This window comes from Leptonotus elevatus, chromosome 19, assembly GCF_054856555.1.
Source record: "Leptonotus elevatus isolate MCC_2025b chromosome 19, RoL_Lele_1.0, whole genome shotgun sequence".
NCBI lineage: Eukaryota > Metazoa > Chordata > Actinopteri > Syngnathiformes > Syngnathidae > Leptonotus > Leptonotus elevatus.
Window position 1 is genome coordinate 1340912 of NC_141257.1, and position 26680 is coordinate 1367591.

Below are 26680 nucleotides of genomic sequence, written 5' to 3' on the forward strand. Positions count from 1 at the left end.
TTGCTCTGCCCTATTCTTGGAGTCAGCATCGTGACAGTGCTTCTAGTGAAGCACCTCATACATATTAAACAATTCTAGTATAGGTAAATAATCGTGACATTTATATTTTATTATGTGGCTGGATTTAGAAATTAATAAAGAAATGTCAAACACCATTAGGATATAATCAGTGTCCAAGCGTTACCACGTTCACTTGGTATTACCGTGGCAACGGCTGCCTGTTGCCCAGCAACGGAGCCCCGCCTCCTCACCGACGAGGCATGCGCATGCGCGTTCATGGCCGTCTGGTTAGCGAGTGGCATCATGGCGGCGTCCACGCGTAGCGTGAAATGTGCCTTGGGGAGAGCGATGTCGCCGTCTTTGGTGGTCATTTTAGGAGCCACCGGCACCGGGAAATCGAAGTTGGCTATCGAGATCGGAAAACGACTCCGGGGAGAGATAATCAGCGCCGATTCCATGCAGGTAGGAAGCGTGACAACGCGGGGGAGGACGCCATTTGAAGTGACAGGCTGGAGGTAGACTTTTAAAAACATAACAAGGCACACGAAATTATATTTATTCACCTAAATAAATATAGCTTCGACTTTAGTATGAATTCCCCCTCCTGGTTATGGTAACATGTTGAATGTTGCTGCGCAATTGAAGGCGAAAACCCCGCTTGTGTGCTAAATGTGCCTAAAATTACATTATTTTTTTAAATAAATACGGCCAAAGCATTAGTTACACAATTTCATTGACATGTACCACAAAAGTTAACTAAAAGTGGAAAAATAGAGACTTTTTTTTTATTTTTTTGTGACAGGCCCTTCTTACTGTAGGCTACTTCCTGTATGACGTAAAACTTGACGAAAGGACCGACGGAGCCATTTTGTTCTGGGTAGGGGGAGATGCCGGACTCTTCCATTCAACAATGTTGACAATCATCACCTTAAAAAAATGCATTACATCGCCCTGGGAAGGAATTTTTTTTATTTTTCATAATTTTTCACTGGTCAAACCACATAACTTATTCCTGCAAAAGGTTGCTATCTTAATGCTGACACAATGCAAAACGCTGTCGCGTGGCTAAACAAAAATAGGATCAATGTCACAATAGTATAACCCTTTAAACCAGGGGTGGGTAAACTCTGTCCTCGAGGGCCGGAGTTCTGCAGGTTTTAGATGTTTCCCCTCCTCCAACACAGCTGATTACAATGAACAGGATCGTTATCAGGCTTATGCAGAGCTTGCTGATGAGCTTCAGGTGTGTTGGAGAAGGAAAACCATCCAAAACCTGCAGGTCTCCGGAACCTCAAGGACTGAGTTTGCCCACCCCTGTTTTAAACAATGTTGAACGCATGTAGACAGACAATATACAAATATACTATCTTTATCCTCTTTAAAAAATGATAAATATTACTGGTAAACTCCTCAAGATGGTACGTAGAAAGGTCTGGAACATTATTGGCAGTGGTAAGGTTTTTCTAATGTCGTAGTTAATGTATTTTCAATAGCCTTATTTGTACACAGGTTTAATGTTCCTTTCGCCATTTATAATAATTTACAATGTAGAAATATGCATAAAACAGGGGAAATAGAGTGGAGCGTAGCCTTTTAATGGCGACGGTAGTGTTACCATGGTAACCACAGCATCCTAGATCCGGGATATTAAAATGAAAGCCGCGTCCCTCTTCACTGTGAACCTTTTGATATTATTTGCATCACAAACCAGCAGCTCCTGACATTTGGAATGCACTTGTATATTGACATTTATGGTAACGAGAGACGCGGAACCAAAAGGCAGGTATGGGCACGGTTGTAAAAAAAAAGGAAGCTGAGTGTATGATTATTTTTGTTGAATATTTAATCATCATTTCCTCATTTAGTGGCCTGAGGGTGTTTATTTCCTCAACTGTAGAGCATACCATGAGGTCATTATTTATCTGACGAGAAGCTTTTATTTGTACAAATTTGGGTAATGACATGATATATGACATTTATGGTAAATACAATTGTGATTTCTTTTACACTGATGCAGTGGTATCTTGATTTACAGTTTTCTAACCGAACAGCTGTGCACTCATTGGGGTATTTTTATTATTATTATTTTTGATTACATCTAAGGTGCTACGCAGTGTGGGAAATAGCTGCAAGTGACTTCTAGAATAGTTGACATTGTTTTCACCCTACTGAGCCATCGAACATTTTTAAACATGTAAATATTGTTTATCTTCTAACGTGCGCCGCAAATATTTTTTCAAGGCGAGGTGGCAACGAAGGTGAAAAAAGCACCTGCGCAAATGAGCAACAATTATAACACCCCTGCCTCAATTTGAACCAGGAAAACCTCTGGTGTGCGTCTGTGTTTGTTTTCATAGATAAGAAGCATCCCCGGCGAGCTCTCGAGCGCTTTTCTCCATTCTCTCCAACCCATCCTCTCTGTTTGGTTGTCAGGCTTTGTCGTCGTGGCAACCACGGGGCCGACACACACACACAGAAACACGACGGGTTCCGCTCGCGTCTGGGTCGCATGCGCTCTGAAACCGATAATTGTCATTAGCCTCATAATGGCGGACTTATTTTTAACCCTGCACTCCTGCTGTTTTTGTGTTGTGTCCTTGACAGTGGGAGTCGCCTGCCATTGGGCGAACTGGGTTACGTTAATAACATCTTTGCCCGGAATATCTCCGAAGACCACTGGCTCTTGGAGGAGAGAGAAAAAAAAACAGTGGCCTAGTTAACACGCCCCGCTCCACAATCCCTAGCCTTGTTGCCACCCTCCCGTTAGGACGGCCCGAGAGAAGGCGGAAAAACGCCATGCGGACGTGACGGGAGAGACTCTGCGACTGTTTATGTGAGAATGAGGACTGTGTGCGGGTCCGAGCTGGCCCGTGTTGTCTTTGGGATAGGAAACAGTCTAGGCTTGTTTGGGAGAAAGCGGCATTGTGCTGAGCTGGTGCATATTCAGCGCCGCGCTACGTCGGCCCGGCGGCTGATAGTGAATGGTCGCTGGGAAGTGCCCATTGTCCTGGATAGAATCGGTTCCCACAGTCCCTAACACTCCTATTGTGTTCCAATCACGCCCCTCTCCGTGCCCCCTCTACCCGCACTTCATTGAACACGCAGGGAGATATTATTCCCTCATTAAATGAACATGCTATCCATGGCACTCATACGCGCACAATGTTTGGCTGTACTATCACCAAAGTGGGGGTCCAGGGACCCTAGCGGGGTCTTTCAGGGCCTTCCAGAAAAATGGAGCCTCTATGTTTAGCTAGTGAACACGATGGGAAATAGTCATTTTCACATGCGCCCATCAGCTGGTATGGAGGAAGTCGGAGGAACCCTAAATTAGCCGCTAATTCATCAAACTGCACGCAGCCCTCAGATGGAACTGGGTTACTCGGGCCGCTGAATGAGGCCCGTTCGTGTGGGGTTCGCTCCGAGACAAGTTCTTGAAAGAGGCTGTTTGCTTAGTAAAAATGAGCATCTCTGTTCCAAATTCAGTGTGAATTTTCAGAATCCAGAGAAAGAAACTACACGTCGATGAAACTTGCTGTTAGTTAATTCACTATAGCCTAACCATCGCTAGTTGGAACAGCAAGTTGGGGGCTGGCGGGGGAATCAGCTAAATTTCTGCCTATTAACAATATATGATGTAATTGAAACCATATTTGTTCGCACCGGGGACCAGTGTTTGGCCACTTTGGTGTTTTTCCCGTACGGACATTTGTTGCTGTAAGAAAAAGTGTGAAAAAGCTGCCTTAGGTTTGGGGTTGCTTTGAACTACAAAGGACAACAGGTTACCCGATTACCTGAGTAATCGATGGAGTAATATATATATATAAGATAATCAATTCTAAAAAGTAAGTCTTTCTCTGGCACCCACGTCACTCACCAGGCCAGGCTTAAAGCCATATATACTCAAAGTCACAGATACTACAGTAGACCATTTGGAAGAGATCAAAAGATAACAGATTCTAGGATAAAAAAAAATAATACAATTATTTCACGCTTCAATGACACATACACAAACTGAGCTGGAGCAGGAGAGGCACAAAAAAAAAAATCTGAATTGTGTCGCTCGAACCATGCAGTGTAAATCCAGGCCAAGTAAACATCACAGCTGTAACAACAGGCACTGTCAACACTCGTCTAATGCTGGATCAGCAAGTCTGGAATGCAAACGTCGATTGCTCATATTAAGGTATCGGGGTTGTAGACTGCACTGCATCATCTTTCTAATGTCTGGCCCCTCTTATGTAAAATATATATGATTAAGTGGGCTTCACACATAAGGATAATCTAGCCTGATTTAGCTTAGCTTCTTTTATTGTTTGTTACTCATGGACTTGAATGGACGGTCAATAGGCCCCTCGCGGCTGAAGCCAGAGGGCAGCCATCTTGCGTTGCCACTTTTACTGACAACTTTGGTTATACTGTTAGCAGTGTGTGTTTTACGCTAGCATCCCTTTATGGCGTAATGGGAGCCTCTCAAAGAACCAACTTCACTGTTTGTAGCGACCATTCATAATATATTATCTCAGTATTGTGAATTGTTAGGTTTGCATTTGGCAGAAGATTTTATTCCTGATGGCAACCAACATATTCAAGTTAGGATGGCTTAGCAAGCGGCAACGTAAGATGGCCGTTGCCTTGACTTCTCCCAACAGCGAGTAAGCAGCATTACTCGTCCATTCATACAATGAATGAACAGCTAGTGTTTCTTCTTCTTTGTATTTTCAGTCTGGATGGCTTGTGGTACCATACTGCCTCTTGCAGGGCAATCTTGGTACTACGACAGACCACTGTTTGCATCGTTGCGCTTTAAGTGTGCTGTCTTTAGAGCGTTCAGGCGTCCATTTTCAATAATAGTTGTCCTCGTTAGGGTTCCGGGTGATTTTTGGGTACTCTGTGGACTGGTCGCTAGTCAGTCACAAGGGCTCCAAGCATCGGTGATTTTACCCCCCCCCTCACCCCCCAAAACAATTATGTCATTATCAACAACAGACACTGGTCAGCCGTGCACCAAGCAGCTGGTGGGATTACTCAACTTTTCACATGCCTGCTTAAAAATAAGTAATTTTCATTCATGACGTGCAGTCATGTGTGTCATATGTTAACTAACAACATATTGTTATCCAAAAATAAATGGCTTTTCTTGGCAGGGGGGCAGTGTTTGTGTGTGTGTGTGTGTGTGTGTGTGTGTGTGTGTGTGTGTGTGTGTGTGTGTGTGTGTGTGTGTGTGTGTGTGTGTGTGTGTGTGTGTGTGTGTGTGTGTGTGTGTGTGTGTGTGTGTGTGTGTGTGTGTGTGTGTGTGTGTGTGTGTGTGTGTGTGTGTGTGTGTGTGTGTGTGTGTGTGTGTGTCGTCCTGTCCAGGGTCCGATGGGTCAATTGAACAGGTCATGCGTGTGTGTGTGTGTGTGTGTCCGAGGGTCTTTGGGGAGGGTGGGCGCACCGCTGACCATTCACTTTACGCATGCTTGGATGTAAGAGCTTAGCAACAAAAGAGGTCTATTTGTCACCACGTGTTGAATGTGTGAGAAACATGCAGCAGCATGTCATCAGTTTGTGTGCAGAGCTTTAAATTAGCAGGTGGAATGGATGGCCATGTTTTTTGTTACTATCTGGAAGTGCGGGCACGCACGCCGATTGCTTATTAACATATTCAACACATCATCACTCATACAGTATCTCACAAAAGTGAGTACACACCTCACATTTTTGTATCTTTTAATTTTCACAACACTAAATAGACGACAATTGCTGCAATGTAAAGTATCACAGGCCTAGAGCTACAAAAAAAAATGCTTTTGTTGATAACAGGAATTCTGCCATTTTAAATTTATTTTGTAGTTTTGGGCCATTTTTGCACTTTTCTTAGAGGTCCTATTTTAACAATCTCTTCCTACACAATGTATCCGATCGTCTTCAAACCCTGGCTGTTTCATCCAACAATATTGAAGATAAAAACGTATTGAAAACTTTGTATTTCGTTGCACGCTGTTGCCGTGGCGAATTGCTGCTTGCAAAGAAAAAAAAACTATGCGGTTTTTGAGGGGCTAAACAGGGGCGAAAAATCATTAAACATTACACATCACACTTGGCAAAAAAATATATTTTAGACTAAAATAGTCAAAAATTAAAATTTTCTAGGCCAAAATAGTCTAAAATATAAAATTTTATTTTATAGACTAAAATAAAGTCTAAAATATTAATTCTAAAATATATATATTTTTTGCCAGGTCTGATTTGTGTGCAACGTTGAGTTTTCACCCACGTTTAGACCCACAACATTTTTTTTTTTTTATCGAATGAAAAAGCGTTCAATACGTTTTTATCTTCAACATCTTTAAACGAAACACCCTTAGTATGATGACAATCAAAGGAAACCCTCAAGAACGCTAAAATTGAGAGGGTTCTTGTTCTATAATACCTCAAAATTGTTAAGTGGCTAATTCGATTCATCGATTAGTTTTGACATCTGTAATGTAAAGTAGTCAGCGTATTGCTTGTATAACAGTGTAACTTTACGGAATTGTCAGGTTCAGTCAACCTAGAACATTTAATAAACATCAGGCAAGGAAGGAAGACAAGAGACTTCGATTATTTTTACTCGCGAGGAGAATGGACAGAGATGTGCACAGATTACAATCTCCTACCCGCTCTGAGGCACACTCCCCCGAGCCCTCTCTTTTTATTGGGTAGTCACTAGTTACATAGCCATTGCTGCTCTAAAGGGGAGGGGTCACACAGCAGCAACCATCACGGATATGCGTCATTGTGCAGATAAGAATACAGATGTATCTTTCTTCGGTGCTGTTTTTTGTCATTACACATCGTGCAACGACATAGGAGAGCTTCTGCTGTCCCTTCAATGTAACTCAACACTCTGCAACAAAAATGACTATACCCCTTTGGTGTGACTTGCCGCTTATATGCTTTGTATCGGGGGTCTCCGGTGTGAATGGGGAGCAGGTGTGATCACTCATACTGGTCACAGGAAGTTCAATATGGCAAAGAACATCCTGAGTGCGGCATGTGTTTATAAGTGATTTGTTTTCCGCTACCCGATCTGGGTTGATAATGGTAAATGTTAAACCTGTTCAATATTAACGATCGCTAAACCTTGTGTGTCTGCTGAGCGGCGAGTTGGAATGATGGCCGATTAGGAAGCAAAATGAAGTTCCCTGGAGCAACTGGTGGTGCCGAGTGTCCCCGGCTGCTTATCAACATATGAAACACATCCTCCGGTTCACACTCACTTGATTCATCCCCTCCCGCCGTCACGTCGACTGCGACGATGACCTGTCTGGGCTGGTGACGTACCCGTTTCGATTGAAAGTCAGACGCCGCATTTCCCGATGAACGATCTGAGCACGGGCGGGGACGCGGCGAAAACACAGGGGCTGGTTAATTCCCCGTTTGCCTCCGCCACGCTCGTGCGCTTTCATTGAGCGGCAAAGGCAGCGTCAGGGTGCGGCGAGGGAGAAGTGGATGCATGGCCGGATGGATGGAGGAGGGGGAGGGGGAGGGGGAGGGGCCAGGACAACGGCATGAATGATTTATTAGTCTGGCATTACTGGGCCATTCCCCACAGAGAGTAAAGAGGGAGATGGAAGGATTAAATTGTTGAAGGGTGGTACTTTGAGGTAGAAGACGGAGGGGGGAGGAAATAATCATGTACTTGAGGCGTAAGATGCAAACATTAGAACCAGAGCGGCTACTGGCTAAACCAACAATTTTCTTATCACTTCTTAAATGTCAAACCTAAAAAAAACTGGTCAGTACTGTGAATGTGCAATTTGCTTCTACGATATCTCTCTCCAAGAAAAGACGATTGGATTGGATTGGATGAACTCACTTCTTTAAAAAAAAAAAAAAAAAAAAAAAAAAAAAAAGAAAGAAAAGATTTTCCCATGCAAACCATTTTTTTTGTTACACCGCCAGTAATTATAGCTACTTTTATACAAATTCCGGTTTTGTTGAATTTAAATCCAATCTGAGGACCCCTTATACGTACCAAGGTTGATATATTAAAAACTATAGAGAGGAAGTTGAATATGGATTTTTTTGTTTTTAGGCTGATGCCAATTCTGATTTTTGGCAGAATAAAATTCAGCTAAACGATTAATTAACAAAAATGTATATTATGAATAAAATTGCTTTGATTTGGTCCCTTAAAATTTACAGTAATAGATTAGAGGTGCAATGATTAATCGATGAATCAAATAAAAAAATGCAATTTTCATTTTTAAGATTGGCTTACAGAAAGGTGAATAAGGCTGTGTGTGTGAGTGTGTGAGTGTGTGTCAGAAAATATGGTGAGTGAAGAGAAGAAGCAAAGGAGGTGGTGCTGATGGATAACGTGTGAAAATGGATGAGGAGCAGGAGCATGCTGTTCTCGGTAGCGAGTACACGGCGCTCCTCCAGCCCTCATTTTTCTTCATCTTCCACTTCTTCCTGCCAACTTTCTTAGCCCTTTTTGGAAAAAGAGAATACGGCTTCAAACATCCATTCATCCGTCCATGCATTCACCCGTGCATCCATCCTCTCCTCCCGTGGCTGACAGTGGTGTCGTGCAGTCAATCGGTGAATAATTTAGCAGGTTGGCTTGCTCTGCCCCATCATGCTCCTCACTCACTGAGCAATGCGCAGCAAAATCGCCAGTGTAGAGTCAAATAAATGAAAAAAAAAAAAGTATATATATATTAGGGGTGTGAATTGCCTAGTACCTGGCGATTCGATTCGTATCACGATTCATAGGTCCCGATTCGATTCGATACCGATTAATACAATTTTTATTTTATTTTTTAATTAAGACTGAAATTCTTTGCAACACTACTAATTATGCAAGTTCCTTCTGGATGAAACTAAATTTATTAAATCTCAACAACTCAAACAACTCAAAATTAGTATTAATCTTTTTTATTTTTTTTATGATTATGTTGATTTTGTAATTGTGGAGTGTAATAATGGAAATTGTAATTGAATTTTGATTAATTGCACAGCCCTAGTGTGTAGTGTAAACTATGACAACATCTAGTCTTAGTCTTTGAAAGTGTTACATTTTTACACTGCGACAGAATTAAAACAACTCTGATGGGAGTTGAAATTTAACACTTGTCATTGGTCAATAATGGTTACTGTTGATTTTACACTAAATTAGGTGGTGTAAAATATTATTCCATCTAGTGTTCTTTTTATAAACACTAAAAACGAGTTGCTTTCTTTAACACTAGAAATGTTAATATTAACTAAATATTTTACTGTGTTTTTGTTTTAGCCTGACTATTTATTATAGCAAGTTTTTTTTTTTTGGGGGGTGGGTTTGCTGAAAAATAATTCAATAAAGTACTTATGAGTTGCCCTTCTAAAGGGTAATGCAATCACTTTGTTTTTAAGCAACCAAAATCCAGACCACGCATCCCTGGTTAAGTCATATTAGGCTGTAGATGGCAAAGGGTTCTAAAAGTTTGTCATAACATGAATCATTGTTGTCTTTGAGGGTGCTCTAAATGAGTTGTTAGCATCAGTCGATATCCAGCAGAAGTTCAATCAACTTCGCCTTCAGGCAATAATGTCTGCATTGGCTGGGAAATGCATCTTTCATTTTCTAATGTCAGATTTTAAAGGAAAGACAGTAGGATGAAAACAGCACATTAACAACTTGTGTGGCGTGATCTTCAGTATAACAATTCCCATTTGCACCCCCTGTAAGATGATGTAATTAACAGCAGCAGAAGGTATTCACCATTGTACTGGCCTCGTCATGCAGTGAAGACTTTCGGAATAAAAATTTAATGAGACGCGAGTATATCTTTGCCTACTTCTCGCCTTCCCCTGTTGCCTTCTCAGCTTCTGGAACGCCTTGTTAATTACTAGTAGTTGGTAATTAACAAAATAATTAATTAATAGGGCTGGGCCATTAATCCATTTCTCCGTTCTTATTTTTATCCAAAAACAAATATTACCTCATTCACTGCCATTGACGGCTATAGACGTCAAACAATCATTTTAACTATTTATTAGTTTGACATTTTTTCCCCACTTTTGTTAACAAGATAATGGAAACCTAGATTTTTTTATTGCACATTTAGAACAGATATAAAATTTGTGATTAATCGTGAGTTAACTAGTGAATCCATGCGATTAATTACGATTTAAAAAAATTAATCGACTGACGCCCCAAATGTTTATTAATCTTTTTTTTTTAAATCACGTCAGGTGATTAAAATTTTTAATTGTAATTAATCGCATGACTTCAATAGTTAAGTCACGATTAATCACAAATTTTATATCTGTTATAAATGTACAATAACATTTTTTTCTAGGTTTTCATCCTCTTGTTAACAAAAGTGGAAAAAATGTTAAACTAATTGAAATAGTTAAAATGAAATTTTGACATATATAGCCGTCAATGGCAGTGAATGAGTTTTAATGGGCATGCTGGAAAAGGGTTAATTTAAAATGATTATTTATTAAGGATCATATTTACAAGTTTTAACAAAATGAATGCACTTATTTTCAAATTTGTAAAGGATTTAAAAAAATAATAATTCTCCCGGGCACCCACGGCACCCACCGTGGACAAAAAAATTTCAGTTGGCTGCAAAATATTTTTCTTCTATTTTTGCACAGTAGTTTTTCATGAAAGCAAATAAGCAACAATAATCAGTTAATATACAGTAATCGGGGGAAAAAATGGCTTTGTAATGCACACAATAAATCAAACGTAGACACTTGGATTTGTGGTGTAAATCCAGGCGATGGAGCTGCAGTCGGCCATCTACGGGTTAATCGATTTAAGAACCACTCATCAAAGCGTCTCAGCCGCAGCCCTGACACCTCGGTGAGGAAACAGAAGTCCAAACCGCAGCCACTCTTCTATTATGCACGAGCAACAACGGCACGTAACGACTCGTATTCTTTTCCTGTCTGCTCACGGGAAGATGTAAATGCTCAGCTGGGGTCCGTACCGATGATTTCACTGTGATGTGCACTACTATAACACAGCTTGAGTTACACAATAGTTGAATAAAAACTCAACGGTGGAGATTCAAGAGTCGAGTGGACCCTCTTGAGGTTCACCACTTGTGAAGTCTCAACTCTTGCTTATTTCATCGCCGCAATACAGGAAATACTTTAGCATGAAAGAGGTGAATGTCATAGCTGTCTCCCTGGAAACAAAAACAGTCCAAGTTGTGATGGACTTTGCCACCTAGCCGTTACATACCTGCAAGGACCCCCCCCCCCCCCCCCCCCACATCAGTCCTCCCACCTATCACCTGACTGGGTAATGTCAAATGGACAGAGGTGGCGTGTGTGTTGTGTTACATGTAAGAGCGCTTTCACGTGGACTGTCTGCACCTTGCACTGTTGCAACTTGTATGGTTTTATGTTTTGTTCACTAACCGATTAATCGTATTGAATTTCAATCCCTTCGTTTTAAAACAGGAAGTCATTTCAAATTGGCAATGCAAACATCAAATTTTTATTATTTTTTTGATTCAGCATGGAAAGATTCAAAGAAAATCAGTCCGCTTTCATGGAGGACGACAGAAATCTTAATGCAGTATTTACTTTAGAGAAGCTGAAAGAGTTAAATGGGACAAATTTAAATTTAAAAGTTTCTAAACGATTACTCGATTATCAATTATTTTGATACCCGTTGATTCATCCTTGCAGCTCACTTTAAATTAAAAGTATCTAAATGATTAATTGATTATCAAAAATAATTACTGTGATAATTGATTACTTGTTAATTAATGGATTAGTCGTTGCATCGCACTGTAAATTAACAAGTATCTAAACGATTAATCAATTGTAAAAAAATTATCAAATACCTGTACTTTGATAATCAATTACTTGTTGATTAATGTTTGCAGCTCGCTTCAAATTAAAACAGTATCTAAACGATTAATCCAAAAAATAATTGTGATGCTAGGGCTGGTCAATTATGAATAAAATATGAATGACAATTAGTTTGGTATTAATTGAAATCACAATTAAGACGATCATTTGTGTTTTGGTGCAAACGTAAAAAAATATTATGACAAATACATTTCTGTTTCTTTTGGACCAAACAAGACGTATTAAATTAGTTATTTTAAAATGAAAAAAAAAAAGGTGCAAATATATACATTTAAACAACTCACAATGAGTATTAGTAATCTTTTACTTATGCCAACGATTATGCCAATTTTGTAATTGTGGAGTGTAATAATTGAAATTGTAATTGAATATCGATTAATTGCACCTCCCTACAAGTACTTTGGTAATCGATTACATGTTGATTAATTGTTGGAGCTCACTTAAAATGAAAAAAAGTATCTAAATAGTTACTTGTTTATCTTTCTTTTTTTTTTAAGTACATACTGCAAAGTCTTCGCGAGCCCCGATAAAAGCATTGATTTCATTTTCACTCATGGAGGCAGCATTTCATCTCCAAGCCGCCAGTTTACGATTACTCGCCCACGTCAACAATTTGCCAGAATTTGCCACTTAAGCGATGTTAAGGCTCGCAATGTCATTTTTGAACATTCTGCAAATCTGGTTCTTCTTTTCTTTTCTTCTTTTCTTCATTTCCCCCTCTTATGTACCCCTTCCAGGTGTACCAGGGTCTCGACATCATCACCAACAAGGTGACATCCGAGGAGCGCGCCCAGTGTCGGCATCACATGATCGGCTTCGTGAACCCGTTGGTTAGCAACTACACGGTGGTGGACTTCAGGAACAAAGCCGTTTTGCTAATATCCTTTCCTAGCGTCTTCCGCCAACGCCCCTCCCACCTCTGTCTGTCTTTTCTTTTCCTGACCGCTTTCTGACATTGATGACATGCATCATCAGGACAAACTGCCCATCATCGTTGGCGGAACAAACTATTACATCGAGTCTCTGCTGTGGCGAGTCCTCGTCGATGCTGAGGTGAGTGAAATGCTTTTTATTTGGCTTTTTACGTTTTGAGATCTCTTCAACTCTCACATCTTAAGTGAGTTTAAGTAGCAGTTGGTTTCTTTTTTTCTTACTAGTCATCAAAGTGTTTTATGACCGACCCCAAAAAAAAGCTGTCGATTAACTTGACGATCAATTAATTTTGACTGTTCTATATCAAACATCCCTACTAATAAGAATTTCCTTATTATTTAATGGAATCATTTTTTCCCATTTCCCCGTTGTCTCTATTCAGCGGGAGGATTCGGGGGACGGCGAAGATGGAAACGCAGACAGGAAGTTGGAACTGGAGAAACTGGGAGGAGCTGAGTTGCATAAACGTCTGATGGAAGTGGACCCCAAAATGGCCGCCATGTTGCACCCCAACGACAAACGCAAAATTGCAAGGTAATCCATACAGGTAATGTCCATTGACCATATTGTGATACGCTATAGTCATTAATTAGACTCTATTAACTCATTCACTGCCATTGACGGCTTCAGACGTCAAAAATTCATTTAAACTATTTCTGTTAGTTTAACATTTTTTTCCACTTTTGCTAACAAGAGTATGAAAACCTAGGGGGGAAAATGATTGTTAATTTAGAACTGAAAATTTGTGATTAATCTTTAGTTAATTAGTGAAGTCATGTGATAATTACAATTAATTAATCAATTAATTACGGGCCTAATAAAAAAATAAGGCGCATTTAATCGTAATTAATTGTATGATAATTTTATATCTGTTATAAATGTACAATTAAAAATTCTAATGAAATTATTATTTTTTAAACGAATAGAAATAGTTCACATGAATTTTTGACGTCTATAGTCGTCAATGGCAGTGAATGAGGTAAATATAAAAAGACAGCAAATAACAACACCATTGGCCTCTATTTATGGATATACTGAGTATAATACAGTATGGTAATAATAGTGCTAATGCTCAGTCCTCACTGGCACATTTGACGAGTTGCAGTTTGTGCACTCTGGTCTTTTGTGAAAAGCAGGTTAGGTTACCCCGCTCCGGTCCGTGACGGGAATCATCTTTTCTGTGTTATTTACCGAGCGCAGGCTGGCGGAAGAATCTTACTAGGAAGAAGATTTCTTACCTTGGTGTATGTGCTCATTATCACAAGCTTAACACACAGTTTTCCACCACATCCTGTCAATCGATGTCCAAGGCTTCCTACCGATGCTAATGACGTGTGTTTCATTTATATAAAAAAAATCTATTGGAATCTCTTTTTTGTGTGTCTCTCTGCTCTCGCTCCACAGAAGCCTGCAGATCCACCAAGAAACGGGCTTTCCTCACAGTTCCTGGTTGGAGGAGCAACGAGGCCAGCAGGGCGGCGACGGCCTGGGGGGCCCGCTAAGGTACCCGGACCCTTGCATCTTTTGGCTCCACGCCGACATGGACGGTAGGGGTGGTGAATGATTTGGATCCCCTGCCCCAGATTTCGACATGCCCTATTTTATCCTCCTTGTTATTTCTTTGTTGTGCAGCTCTGGACAAGCGGCTGGACGCTCGTGTCGATGAGATGTTGTCAGGCGGGTTGATCGACGAGCTCAGGGACTTCCATGTCCGCTTCAATCGGCGGAACGTGCAGAATGACAGGTGAGGGGAATCAATGATGCTCGGACTAGTTTGGGTGGGAAAACGCACTCAAATGTCTGAACAGTCGATTAGCTTAAAAATGTGATCCTTTTTACTATTAAACCCCCAAAAAAAGAGCTACAAAAATACACCAAAAATAAGGTGTGAAAGTGGTACCACTTGTTCCTCTAGTTAAAAATCTTAAAAATTCAACAAAAAGTCAATTTTAATAATTATACCAAATTTTATTTTTAAGTGTATTTTATTTATTTATTTATTAATTTTATTATCATTGTTATTATTATTTATTATTTTGTTTTAATTTTTTTATTTTGCATTAAAAGTATTACAAAACAAATATTTCCCAATCTCCAATTTTTTTTCCCATTATTTGGTATTGTTTAATGACAACATGAATTATATATTAATATCACCCAGGAGGGATTGATTTTGTAATCACCAGCCATTTTGAATTATATATATATACATATATATATATATATATATATATATATATATATATATATATTAGAGCTGTCAAACGATTACATTTATTAATCAGACTAATCACATATTAGAATTTTGATTTATGCAATAATTTTGTGTGTGTGTGTGTGTGTGTATATATATAAAAATAAAATTAAATATTTTTTTCGTTGTTTTTTTTTAGAAATAGTTCAAATGAATTTTTTACGTCTATAGCCGTCAATGGCAGTGAATGAGTTCATTAATCGGCCGATTAATCAATATTTTTTCTGTCAAAAATCAGGAAGGTTAAAAAAAATCCCTATCAGTTGGGCCCTACTGATTACATGATAATTTTTTTTAAAAGCTGTTAACGATCATTCAAATGTTGATTAATTTGATAATCGATAAGTTGTCGATTAAACGATTAATTTTGGCACACCTCGCTCCAAATGTACAGAATTTGAGTTTTTATGTCAAACCCGACCAAATTAGACTTTTTCTTTTACAAGCGGGCAAGTAGGTTGAGTGTCGCTGCATCAAGTTGAAGATCATATTCCCATCTCTCTCTGGAATTTAATGATCCAGGACGGAAGGAAGGATCTCTTCTTCTTCTCCTTGACGAACTCAGCCAAGCGATTCGGCCATTATTTATCCCCTCCTTCCCAGTCTTGACAGGTCGCAATGTAGACTGCAGCTTCCCCGAGAGCTCGAGGTCCGGTTTAGACAAAGCATACAATGGGGATTGCGGGCAGTGTGTCAGGGTTATGCTCGTGCCAGTGGTTGCTGGTTTTTGTGGCTGCGGGGAGTTAATGCATGGGCGGGGCACGTCCCAGTTCCATGTCCCATCTTTTAAGTCCACAGCCTTCTCTTGTACCGTCGCCCTATCAGCAATATGATCAGTAAAGCACTTTACTCCCTCCCTCCATCCTTCCCCCCCTGTCTGCGACTCCTTTACCCTCATGACTCCATCCCCCCGGCTGGCTTCCACCGTGAGACATCAAGGTCAAACCTCTCTCCCCGTCCGCCGCCACTTTTCACCCTCCATTGAATCGACATTTCCTGCGCTCTGTCGCTATTCTTGGATTTCTGTCTCGGGCCCGCGCGGCCGGCCGTCTATTCTGCCATTTTTTCCCTGTCTCGAGTATCACACGGGGTCAAGCCAACTGTATTTTTCCAGCCAGCGTTTCCTCTGCATAGAAATGAGATTATATTGCTATTTTTGCACTTGTGAAAAGGGGTCAGCTCGCTTAATGCGGATCTGTGGACGTTCGTCACAAAGGTACAGAGTGAGCCCACACAAGCGCTTCTTCTCAAATTGGGGATGATTTGACCAAATTGTTCCGGCCGTTGTGTGGCGAGGAAAAGCAGCTGGTTTAATGTCACCGTGTCCTCCGAAGGACCTCGCTTCTTCTCAGATTGATATTCTTTGCGCAGGGAGGGGGGGGGGGGGGGGATAGGGGAAGGTGAAATTACGGCTGTCTAGATAGAAAGGTCGTGATGGTAACTTTATTACTTGCATCAAAGGGGGCGGTCTCATTACAGTGTGTTTAACATCTTTTTTTTTTTTTTTATGATACGTGGATAGTCAATTCAAGGATGTTCAAGGTTGAGCTTATCTGAGATCCCGAATGTCATTTAAAATGAATCTGAATTGTCTTCGAGGTCTTTTGTAAATGTAAGACAATACTTTGAAATTCCTGAACAGTAGATTAAAAAAAAAACAGCGAGACACAAAAAAACAAAACACATTTAGACTTTGAAGTAAAATTGTATTTTCACATGAATTTATGGTTTTATGAATTAACTCTATAAACGTCAAAAAATCATTTGAACTATTTCTATTAGTTTAGCTTTTTTTCCCACTTTTGTTAACAAGAGTATGAAAACCTAGAGTTTTTTATTGTACATTTAGAACAGACATAACATTTGTGATTAATCGTGAGTTAACTAGTGAAGTCATGCGATTAATTACAATTGTAAAAATGTCATCGCCTGACAAACGACACATTTTTAATGATCTTTTCTTTTCTTTTTTAAATGGCGTCAGGCGATTAAAATTTTCAATTGTGATTAATCACATGACTTCAATAATTAACTAGTGAAGTCATGCGATTAATTACGATTAAACATTTTAATTGCATGACACCCCTAATTTTTAATAAAAAAAAATGAATTTATGGCAGTGAATGAGTTAATATCAGGCTATGAAAAGAAAAAAATATTCGATTAATCTATTCTTTTTTTTCTTTTCTTTTTTAAACCCAGTCATACTACTAATATATTCTGGGGGTGGCATGGCTCATTGGTAGAATAGTCATCTCCGAACTAGGAGGATCTGGGTTCGATCCTTGAAACCTGCGTGCCATCAGCCGACCACTCGTGTATACATATGTTGTTGATAAAGCAGTATATAAACAGTGGTCCATTTACTATTTTCATTCTGGTCTCATGCAAACTAGGCACTTAAACCCTGTGTCACTATCTCACGTTGTCGCTGACGCACTCAGCCAAACGAAGGAGATACATTGTAGAGATGAACAGGTTGTCCCTAGCAATAAATGACTATGCGGCCTTTTCTACAGGCTGTCTGTGTGTCGTCATGGAGACAAGTTCCGGTATGCACATGCTGACAACTGAAACGCATAGTGAATGAAAACATGTTTTCATCCCGATTGAGAAATTTCACTTACGCATGGAAAAAAGCAATTGTGTGACAAATTTCCTCAGATCAGTTTATAATTAGTTTCCCTGGATTTTTTATTTTTTTTATTTTACATTCTGCTCCATTGGATTTAATAGCAAAGATTGTATCTGTTTACTCATTGATTCCCTTGGTTACAAGTGTTCAGCCTTTTTAGAGAGCTCTTATTTTGCGTTGCCGTCTTCTCCTTCTCACAGTCTGAACTACCAACACGGGATATTCCAGTCGATTGGTTTCAAAGAGTTCCACGACTACCTGACGGCTCCTGAAAACAGCACCCAGCAGGAAGTAGACGCACTCCGGAGCAAAGGTCGGCGATTTCTGACTCGTGCAACGGCTGCCGGAATGATCTTCCATCTTAGCAGTGTTCTTCTCAATCTCACTCTAGGTGTTGAAGCTTTGAAGATCGCTACGAGGCGCTACGCTCGCAAGCAAAATAAATGGGTCCGTAACCGCTTCCTTAAACGTGAGTTGTCTTCTCCAACGAGATGAGATTTTACAGCCCGCAGTATCGTACTCTGAGCGCTTATTTACCACCATTTTTTTTTTTTTGTAGTATTTGACGATAGATTAGATCCTGTTTGTATTGCTACTCCGGAACTGCTTATAAAATATCCGTTCATATTTTCTCTGCTGAGGATGTTTATTTAAGCGATAATGGGATGCATTATCATATTTACACAATATGAAGTTGGTTTATCCAAGTCTATTTCACTTCATGTTGTTTTTATTAAATTCTGTTTTTAATTATATTGCAGCAATAGCAAATTATTATTAGGAGTTCTTATATTAAATTGGGCCATTCTATAACACTGCCAGCACCTAAGTCGTTGCACAAACATGCAATATGAGAATCTGGTCTCATAATTACAATTTTATATTCCTTTTCCTTACACAAACGATAAGGTTAATCAGACAATTGTTAAAAACAAATATTAAAAAAAAAAAAAGTTCCACTTTATTGGCTATAAATAGGCCTCATGAGTTAAAACAAATGCTAAATTGACTTTTAAATATGTGAATATTTTAGCTGCCTATTGCAGAAAATGTTTTTTTTGCCATATACAGTGTTCCCTCGCTATAACGCTGTTCACTTTTCGCGGCCTCGCTGTTTCGTGGATTTTCTAGTGCAATTTTGCATGCATTTTTTTTTTTTACAGTAATGTACCTATTTTTTTTTTTTTTATGAAGGTTTGAACATTGAGAATGTTTAACTCATTCACTGCCATTGACGGCTATAGACGTCAAAAATTCATTTGAACTATTTCTATTAGTTTAAATTTTTTTCCCATTTTTGTAAACAAGAGTATGAAAACCTAGAATTTTTTTTATTGTTCATTTAGAACAGATTGTTTGTGATTAATTGTGAGTTAACTAGTGAAGTCATGCGGTTAATTATGATAAAGAAATGTAATTGCCTGGCGCCCCTAATTTTTTATAATCTTTTCTTTAAAAAAGAAAAGTTTAATAAAAACAAAAAATATAAATAAATTAATAAAATATATATATAATTCTGGGTTTTTATACTCCTGTTAGCAAAAGTGGATTTTTTTTTAACTAATAGAAATAGTTCAAATACATTTTTGACGTCTATAGCCGTCAATGGCAGTGAATGAGTCAAACAAGAGAGATATGTGAGAAAATGTAAATGCCTTGATGAGAAAAGTGTGTGAACTGTGTGGTGAGGTTTTTAGAGGCTTGAAACATTTATATAAATGTAAAACATAAAGCTAACTACTTTTCATTTATTGCGGGCATTTTTTAGAACCTAACCCCAGCGGAAAACGAGGGAACACTGTATTGCCCCTGCACTGAATTTTCCTGCCCATGATTTGGAAGCTAGGAAGGGGGAAGATCCACCACTTTCAAGCGACATTCAGACTACTCTCTATTTAGTTCTCTATTAAAAAAGAAGAAGCCCATTTGCATGGACCGCCTCCTCAAAACAGTCTAATTCACAAGTCTCTTTTAAGGTTCTGTGCTAACTGTGAAATGGGTTGTGCAGTTTCTGAAAGGCTGATAGAAGCATTCCCGCTTTCAAATCCATCTTTGCAGGTTGAACTTTCGAAAGCTTTTTTCCCGGTAGCAGGTCCCTTGTGGCGTCAAATCCGCAAAAACCGGCTTTTCGTGGCCTGTTACCTGCCACAGTCAGCGACATTAAAGACTGGATAAACACACCTCTGCCAAAATCATCTCGTGGTTTGGCATTCGTGCTCGATTCCCATCCTTATCCACTCGCAGCCTGAAACTGGAGGTGTATTTTTCAAGAGAGCTTACATAAAGGATGTGTATGTTCTTGCGGTCTAAGGTGGGAACCCGTGTGCTCCTGAATCCCACTGGCAGCATACCCTAAAGTAACCCAGCCGACCTAATCCTGTTAGACCCAAACGGCTTTAAGCCACGCCAGGCCCTCAACCTCAATACCCCGCTCTTTCCCTCTCCCTCATAGCGCCTGCACATACCATCTGGTCTCCGCCACATGCGTGTGACATGCGTGCGTAATCCGTCTGAACTCGTCCACGCTTTCGCAACTTGCACGCGTGGCTCTTCCACAAATCTTTGCGGGAACCACTTGCGACGCGGTCGGCTAACGGATAAGATCGACTTTCTGCCTTTAGTAGTAAATCCTCTTCTTCCACTATGGAAGTTGCAATGTGATATGTGACCACCGGTATTGAGCGATCAAGGCAGAAGCCCCTTTTTGCCTTTTTTGGAAAAGCACGTTTTGCTTTCATGATCCCAAATCTCAACTTAAGAGGTCTCGAGTTTAGTAGTTCTGTGACAAATTTTTAGGTGACGTATTTTTCCACATGATCGGTTTTGATTACATTCATTGATAATCATACTTGTTGATATACAGTATAAATAGCATGTAATGTACAGAGGAGACATATGGCTCATTGATGGATACATTTGTCCAATGATGAGCATTTTATGAATTATCATGTGGTGCAATCAAATTTTTTTTTACCTATGACCTGAAAAAAAAATCACTTTTGTCCAACAAGTATATGTTTTCATTAGAATTTTACTTGTGTGGCTAGCTTGTTTTGTTTAGCCTCTTTTGTTAGGGTACTTTTGCACACCCGACTTTTCAATTTTTTAGTTGTAAACCAGGTTTGACACACACACACACACAGTTGGGTTTACATGTCTAGTGGGGACATCTCATTGACATAATGCATTTTCTAGCTCCTCCCCCTAACCCCAACCATCCAAAATGATTGCCTACCCCTATTCCTTACCCTAACCTCAAACATAACCCAATTCAAACCTAAATTCTAAAACCAAGTTTTGACCCCCAAAAAAGAGGTTTGGACTCATGGGGACCACCACAATGATAGTAAAAACCCAGAAAATGGTCCCCATGATGTGAAATATAAACCCCCCCCCCCCCCCCCCCACCCTCCACCACACCCTACACACACATACATAAGCGCGCCGTCTGAGTAGGCTAATCTCTTGAAGCGTTACGAAGCTGCCGGGAATTTGCCTCGGCCACACACACTCGGTAAGCAGAGCTCAGCAGTGGGGGGCCAACCTGAGTGTTTTTTAACTAGTAGGTCAAAAGCAAGTGAGGATGACAAAAACGGCTGAAAGCGGGTTACACAAGATGCCACAAAACACATGTAAATAAAGCCAAATCGATGCACACGCCAGTTTAACCTACTTTCCCAGTTCAGGCCTTTTCCCGAGGTGAGCGAGCAATTATTATTATTATTTAGCGGGCGAGGGTTGGAGGCTTGTGGCGGCGGTAACAGTAACAGGGGCGTCGATATCTTTTGCGTAAAAAAAAAAAAGAAAAAAAAGCTAGTGTTGCATACAGGGAGACAGGCGACACATGGATAAATAGCTCGGGTGTATTGTTTGGCGGGCTGGGTGGGGCGTGAGCGTGCAACATGATCCAGTGGCGGCAGCAGGTGTGAGGCGCAAGTTTATACACTTGAAGCTTGCATGTACACACATGCACGTTTTCACGTGGAAGATCAAGCGCAGACGTTGCTATGGAAACCGGACGAGGAAGTAGATAGATGCAGTTGTAGGAGAATATTCGTGCACACTGCCAGACAAAAGTTTGGAGACACTTCTCTCCATTTAATAGCATGAGAAAGTGTTTCAAAACGTTCTAGTTTTTATGTCAGAAATGAAATATGTTGGTGGGTGGGTGCAGTGATAAAAGATTTATTTTCCCTCAAAAACCTCAACTGCCGATGGCGTTTTGCATCGTTTGTTAGCATTTAGCTAAGTGCACAAAGGTAGGGCAAAGCTGTGGTTGTTTTGCATACAACGGAGGATACGAGCCGTTTGCACATCGATGGCGTTTTGCATTGTTTGCTCGCAATTAGCATTTAGCTAAGTGGAGTTTCTGGGGAAGGTTGTGGTTGTTTTACATGCACAACGCTTGAGTGAAGTAAAAAAACAAAACAAAAAAAAATTCCATTTAAATTTCATTTTGTGTATTTCGCTGTAAATTTGCCCTCAGTATGACTCACAAGACACTAGTGCCATTTTCTGCTTTGTGCTTATTGGAGAAAAATACTAATGCAAATATGATACTCGTATGTATTTAACCTTTATAAAGGTGTGCAATTCGCATTCAGTACTTAGAAGTGTTTTTTAAAAAAAATTTATGAGCAGCGATTGGCCTTATCATCCGTCTAGCATCTGCACGATAAACAAGGGACAAAGTGGAAGAGGAACAGGAGGAAAGAGGAAGGAAGGCGAGTGTGAATGGTGGCATGTGTTGTGCTGCAGTGTGGATGACGGCCAGCGAGGCGCAGCTGGCCGTCGGCTTCTGTTTTTTTTTTTTTTTTTTTTTTTTTTTTTTTTTTTTTTTTTTTTACACGCTTGCTCTCCAAACACAACTTGACAAATGACTGCTGGTGTGCTCGGTAGGCAACAGGTGGACGACTGTTCCAACATGGTCGAGCAGCTGCGCTGCGTCGCCCGTCTTACTTTCTTCTTCTTTTGAATGTGTTTGTTGATTTCTTAGCAACGCACTTTAGAGTTCAAATTCAAAGCCTGCATTGTGTAGAATGTTATCTAGCATGTGGCAAGCTTTTATTCATGCGCTTTAATACAGCCCGTAAGGGAGTGGCTTGTTGTTGATTGCCAGGTGATTCTGCCACCTGCCTGTTATTGTACCCCCCCAAAAAAGTGTCCTCTATACCACCAAATAAAACCAGAAGCTTTGGTTAACAGTTGGACCTCCTGTGTGGTTGTATAAACACACATGCAGAAGTGCCATTGTACCCTTTTGTCATCTAGCCACTGTACAAATAAAATTAGCTGTTGAATTAGCTGTCAGGTAAACTCACTAAACTCTTCTTTGACAATCACACCATGTTTTTGTGGTTCAGTAAAAAAAAGAATAAGAGTATAATATTTAATATTTAAATTTTTTCATGATGGTCCATTCCAGATTTAAAACTAGCATTAAGCTACCAAACTTTTTGTTAACGAAATGATATGGTTAGCTTGAACAGTTTGGCGTTTATTCCCCGTGGGTTTTATGAGTCAGTTTTGCCATTAAACTTCAACATTCAGTGGCAAACGGCTTGAAGTAAGCATGCTTAGCTCTTATTTGAAGAACTATGTAAGCGTGAAAGTGAGAGCAAGTGTTGAGAAATACTATTAAAAAGCGTGTTTTAATAAATTTAAATGTGCTTTGAAATCTGTGGGAGGGGTTAAAATAGATATATATATTTTTTTAATATGGTCATGTCTTATATTTTCACTTATTGTATCACTTACTATGCACCATTTTCTCTGAGATCTGGTTTATAGACGCTCCTCTTTAAATCGTTAGATGCATATTACTGTTTTGCCTGCGAGACGGTGTCGTTGTCATAACGGCCGTTTTTCCTGCACACGGCACACAGGTTGTTGTTTTTTTTTTTTTTTTTTTTTACATGCACTTCATTGTGTGGGTGTGGAATGGATTAGGTCGTAATCTAGATGGCTCTTACGAGTTAGTTCATTTGCCGGAGTGTGCGCGCTGTCACATTATTAAATACAAAAGTCTCCTCTTTCCCTCTTTATATTTTGCATTGGACGAGCTACATTTTGCTTTGGAGGTGCTCGGTTTTCATCGCTTAAAGGTCACCTTCACTGCAGGCTTTCTGCCCCCCACAACCCCCCGCCCCCCCACCTCAGTGCATCTGCATGTCTCGAGTCAATACAGGCAGCGTCTGTGGATGCACACAGACGAGCAGCGCAGGGATTCAGTGGCGCTGTTGAGCGCTCGGGCTCGGCCCAGCCCAGCCTGGGAGACTTGCTGACCGAAGCAAAACGGTCACACGGGGGTGGAACTGTTGGAGAATGAGTGAAAGACCTGAGAGGGGAAAGGGGGGATGGGAGGGGGCGGGGGGCTATATCGAGCCGGTGTGAGTCAGCAAGGTTGACAGCGCTGGAGGGCGCGGCACCAAAAAATGTTGCTAATGATTTGCCCGATCCATATCTGCTGCCTTGAAACACCTCGCTCGTTACCTAATGGGTGTCAAATAATCGGTTCCATATTCATGGCACACGGAATTGATAAACACGTGGCCGGTTGAGGGATGGAAGTGGCGCTTTTCTTTTTATGATGCACAATTGATCAGTATGCTGGATGTTTATGTGAGCGCTATAAATCAGCTTGGCCTTGCAGGGTGCATAATGTGCGCTGGATTGACCTGCGCGCGTGTGTGTGTGTGTGTTTGTGGGTAGGACCCGGAGACAGCGTGCCAGCAGTGTACGGCCTGGATGTGACGGATGTGGCCAGATGGGAGGAGACGGTGCTGAACCCTGCACTGCAGATACTGGACAGCCTCTGCAAGGTGTGGCCTTCTTTCTCCGCGTCTTATCTGGCAACACATTAAGGGGTCGGTCTTGCTTTCTTGCACTTTGCCTTCCCTTCTTTGCTGCGAGTGTAATTTTTAAGATCCACATACATCCCTTAATACTGTTAGTTCATGCCTTGTTCAAGCATTTGGTATATAGTCTTAAAAGAATTTATAGTAAATCCCTGCTTAGGATTGGAATGAGGACTTGTCTGTGAAATTCTGTTTTGTAAATTACTGTTAGAAGTCTGTCACGTTTAGATAAAAGCGCTTTACCTGACCCTCGAGGTGAATAGCCCATGTATATTTATGATATAAATACATTTAGGGCTGGAGTTTAATTGAAAAATTTTAAAGTGTTTGTACAGTCTTTGATTGTAAATATGCTTTCTATGCGATGATTTTACATTCATTCCAAGATTTTACTCAAGCAAATATTTGTTACAACCCCTGAAGAAAAAAAGTAGAAGCAGAAGTAGAAAAATGGGATTAATTGCGATTAATCGTGGAAAATTGTGTGATTAATTACACACAAAAATTAATTGCAACTAACGATGATCTCACTAATCGATAAATCTCTCGATTTATTTTTTGTATTAATCGGTGAATCATAATTATAAAAATATTTTCCTTTTTTTTTTTCGAAACCAGGACATTATTTCAAATTGACAGTGTACAAACAAATTAATTATGATTCATTTACTGGTTTGGTTTATAACATGAGGATGTTTCTCATTGTTTTCTAAATAAAACTGGCATCTTTTTTGCCATCCTATATTCACCTTGTATTTATTTTGAATTAGGGCGAGGTGCCCTCTATTCCACCAATCAGACTAGAGGGGGCGGAGCTAAGGAACAAACGGAGCCAGCATACCTGCGACCTTTGCGACAAGTTGATCATCGGTGACCTGGAGTGGGCCGGTGAGACAGACACAACGGACCACACGCACCGCATTGCACATGCCACAGTCGGTGTTGAATTTTTAATCATTCATTAGTTTGGTCACGCTAGCGTCACGTGTGGCTCTCTTTGCCCTGCAGCTCACCTCAAGTCCAAGAAGCATCACTTCCACGTCAGGAAGAAGCGCAAGTCCGACGGCGGCGCGAGTGAAAACGGGGGTCAGTGTAGCGCTTCGCCTCCCGCCTCGGACGCAGAGACTCGGACGAACCCGTTGGAATCCTTACAGGACACCAACGCAGGACATTAGGGAAGTAACTTTGACTTTTCAAAACGCGTCCATAAACTATGAAGTGCGTGAATCTTTTCATCACATGCCGTTGGACCTTTTATCTTTTCTTTTTTCTCTTTTGGTGGTTTCCGATGGAAACGGTTTCTTGATGCTGCTCATGTCAACATTTCCATGAGATGTTGCTCTCAGTTGGAACATTTTGTGTTTTCACAGTTTATCATGGAGACTGTGTTTGGATTCAGTCCAAGATTGGATTATTTTTTTCTTCCCAATTGCACTAAAGATACATTATGCGGAATTATTTGGACGTTTGAACATTAGGAAAATATGGAATTGCCCTCCCCTTTTTTCTACCGCTGGGTTTTGAGTTTTGGAGCAAAGGCCAAGACAATTTTTTATTGTAAGGAGCACACCAAAGGGACTCTATATACACTATATGGACATAAATATTTGGACCACCCGCAAGAAAATATGACGTTGGTAGCATGACATCTTGACTTTGGAGCAAGCTTTATTTTCCACTTCAAATGCTTTTTTTGTGGACACTGCAACCAGAGTTGCATGCACTACTTGGACAAAAATATTGGGACGCCTGGCTGGTAATCCAGAAGAAGTGAAAAGGGAAGGGGAAAAAAAATCAAGTCCCTACCCTCCAAGCTTAGATTTGGCTTTGTTTTGTTGCGGAATTAAAGATTTGTGAGGAACTAATTAGTCTACCCTAAACCCTGATCGATTAATTAATCAATCTGAAGCAATAATGTGCCTTACCTAGATCATTTGTACTTGCTTCTATTGTGCGTGAAATGTTTTAATTGACACATTTGAGCCTTGTGGGTTTTGTCATTGTTCATTTGAAATGGATGCAGCTCTTTTTTACAATATTTAATAAACATTTAAAACGTAATCCTCACCACTTATTTTTCAGATTAATGCATTATTGTCTCAGCGGTTGGGCTGGGAGACCGCTTACACAATACCTGGCATCCACCCG

General features: G+C 40.2%; 1 protein-coding gene across 2 annotated transcripts; it reads left to right on the forward strand.

Moving 5' to 3' along the window:
- Positions 1-288: 288 nt before the first annotated feature.
- On the forward strand, positions 289-26593 carry LOC147157385 (tRNA dimethylallyltransferase-like). 2 transcript variants are annotated; one of them, XM_086062914.1, is made up of 11 exons: positions 289-462; positions 12591-12731; positions 12808-12906; positions 13169-13320; positions 14191-14333; positions 14419-14530; positions 17876-17988; positions 18067-18144; positions 24387-24496; positions 25303-25420; positions 25541-26593. In XM_086062914.1, exons 1-11 carry the CDS (start codon positions 304-306, stop codon positions 25705-25707), a joined length of 1392 nt encoding a protein of 463 aa, XP_085919040.1. In that variant the 5' UTR covers positions 289-303; the 3' UTR covers positions 25708-26593. The 2 variants fall into 2 exon arrangements, with proteins under 2 accessions (XP_085919040.1, XP_085919041.1); XM_086062915.1 differs by having other exon boundaries at positions 12591-12683; positions 12829-12906.
- The last annotated feature ends 87 nt before the right edge of the window (positions 26594-26680 follow it).

Coding starts and splice junctions, on each gene's coding strand:
- LOC147157385 (XM_086062914.1), top strand. CDS start 304: ATGGCGGCGTCCACGCGTAGCGTGAAATGTGCCTTGGGGAGAGCGATG. Junction 12,907..13,168: donor GAGTCCTCGTCGATGCTGAG/GTGAGTGAAATG, acceptor GTCTCTATTCAG/CGGGAGGATTCGGGGGACGG. Junction 24,497..25,302: donor TACTGGACAGCCTCTGCAAG/GTGTGGCCTTCT, acceptor ATTTTGAATTAG/GGCGAGGTGCCCTCTATTCC.